A 1,010-nucleotide genomic window follows, 5' to 3' on the forward strand; every position below is an offset into this window, starting at 1 on the left:
CTAAAATCTGGTGCTGTGTGGATGACAAGCAGAAGCCAGTTATGACAAATGAGAGACCCAAGGTAGCCGCTGTATCCATTAACATTTTTCCATTTCTAAACCATCCTTAAAGAAAATCATAAATGGGGTCACACCATCCTCACAGTAGTCCAGGAGAGCAACCATGCCATCTGGATTCACGTTCATACCAATAAAGAATTTATAGTTTTTGAAATTACCAAGGATGTGCTCAATTTGTTCTGCAGCCCCTGTCATAAAAGGATTTACTCTTTCTGGTCTTTGTTCATCAAGCTTGCCTCTATTTGATTTCATATAATCTTTGTGATGTACTTCTTGTAGGCCTCTTTTGTGAAGCTGGTTTCCTGCAAGTGATGGTTCATGACAGTATCAACACAAGTGACTGCTGTGTTTTCCATACCTTTACCTTCCTGTCCTTCAGTGAAGACAATGGATGAGTCATCAGTATTGTCCTCTGTTCTGTTGACCATCTTGCCCTCCACCTCCAAGCACAGTCCATCTAAGATCTTCTGGATCATGTAAATGTCAGAGAACATCTCATTGTCTGCTCCGAAACAGAGCCAGCAGTCACTGGGCGCCAGAGGCCTAGGCTCAGCCATTTCCCACACAGGCCAACTGCCAATATTTGTAATGATATTCATTTGGATCAGTGTCTCCTGTTTTCTTTTTCTTTCCAGTTTGAGCAGTTTTTTTTTTCTAGGACATGGGGATATTTCATCCATTTCTGTGTACTTAAATCCTTAACTATATTCGTTGTCTTTCTTTGTGACTAGAAAATCAGACACTTTGCATTGGTAAGAAATAACCAGGCAGGGAGTAACTATCTTGACCATAGCTCTCCAGTGCCCCAGGATATGACACTCAGACTTGAAATCTCCAGTTTCTTGTACTGATGAGACCAGCTCAGGCTCTTCATCTGGCATGACAGGAATTGACCAGCTCACTGCCAAACAGCAAGACAGGCCAGGAGAGCCAGCCAGGTGTCTGGATCC

At 42.8% G+C, this 1,010-nt stretch overlaps 1 protein-coding gene across 1 annotated transcript; it reads right to left on the minus strand.

Annotated features, from left to right (window-relative positions):
* Positions 1-308: 308 nt before the first annotated feature.
* Positions 309-617, minus strand: LOC147828533 (translationally-controlled tumor protein-like). The gene has a single exon (XM_087209577.1). It carries the CDS (start codon positions 615-617, stop codon positions 309-311), a length of 309 nt encoding a protein of 102 aa, XP_087065703.1.
* Positions 618-1,010: the final 393 nt, after the last annotated feature.

Source organism: Heterocephalus glaber, unplaced genomic scaffold (assembly GCF_053883595.1).
Source record: "Heterocephalus glaber isolate CG9 unplaced genomic scaffold, H.glaber_assembly_v1.0 deba00001056, whole genome shotgun sequence".
Lineage (NCBI taxonomy): Eukaryota > Metazoa > Chordata > Mammalia > Rodentia > Bathyergidae > Heterocephalus > Heterocephalus glaber.

What these genes read in the sequence shown, in the direction of transcription:
- LOC147828533 (XM_087209577.1), bottom strand. Translation starts at nt 617, where the DNA reads ATGGCTGAGCCTAGGCCTCTGGCGCCCAGTGACTGCTGGCTCTGTTTC.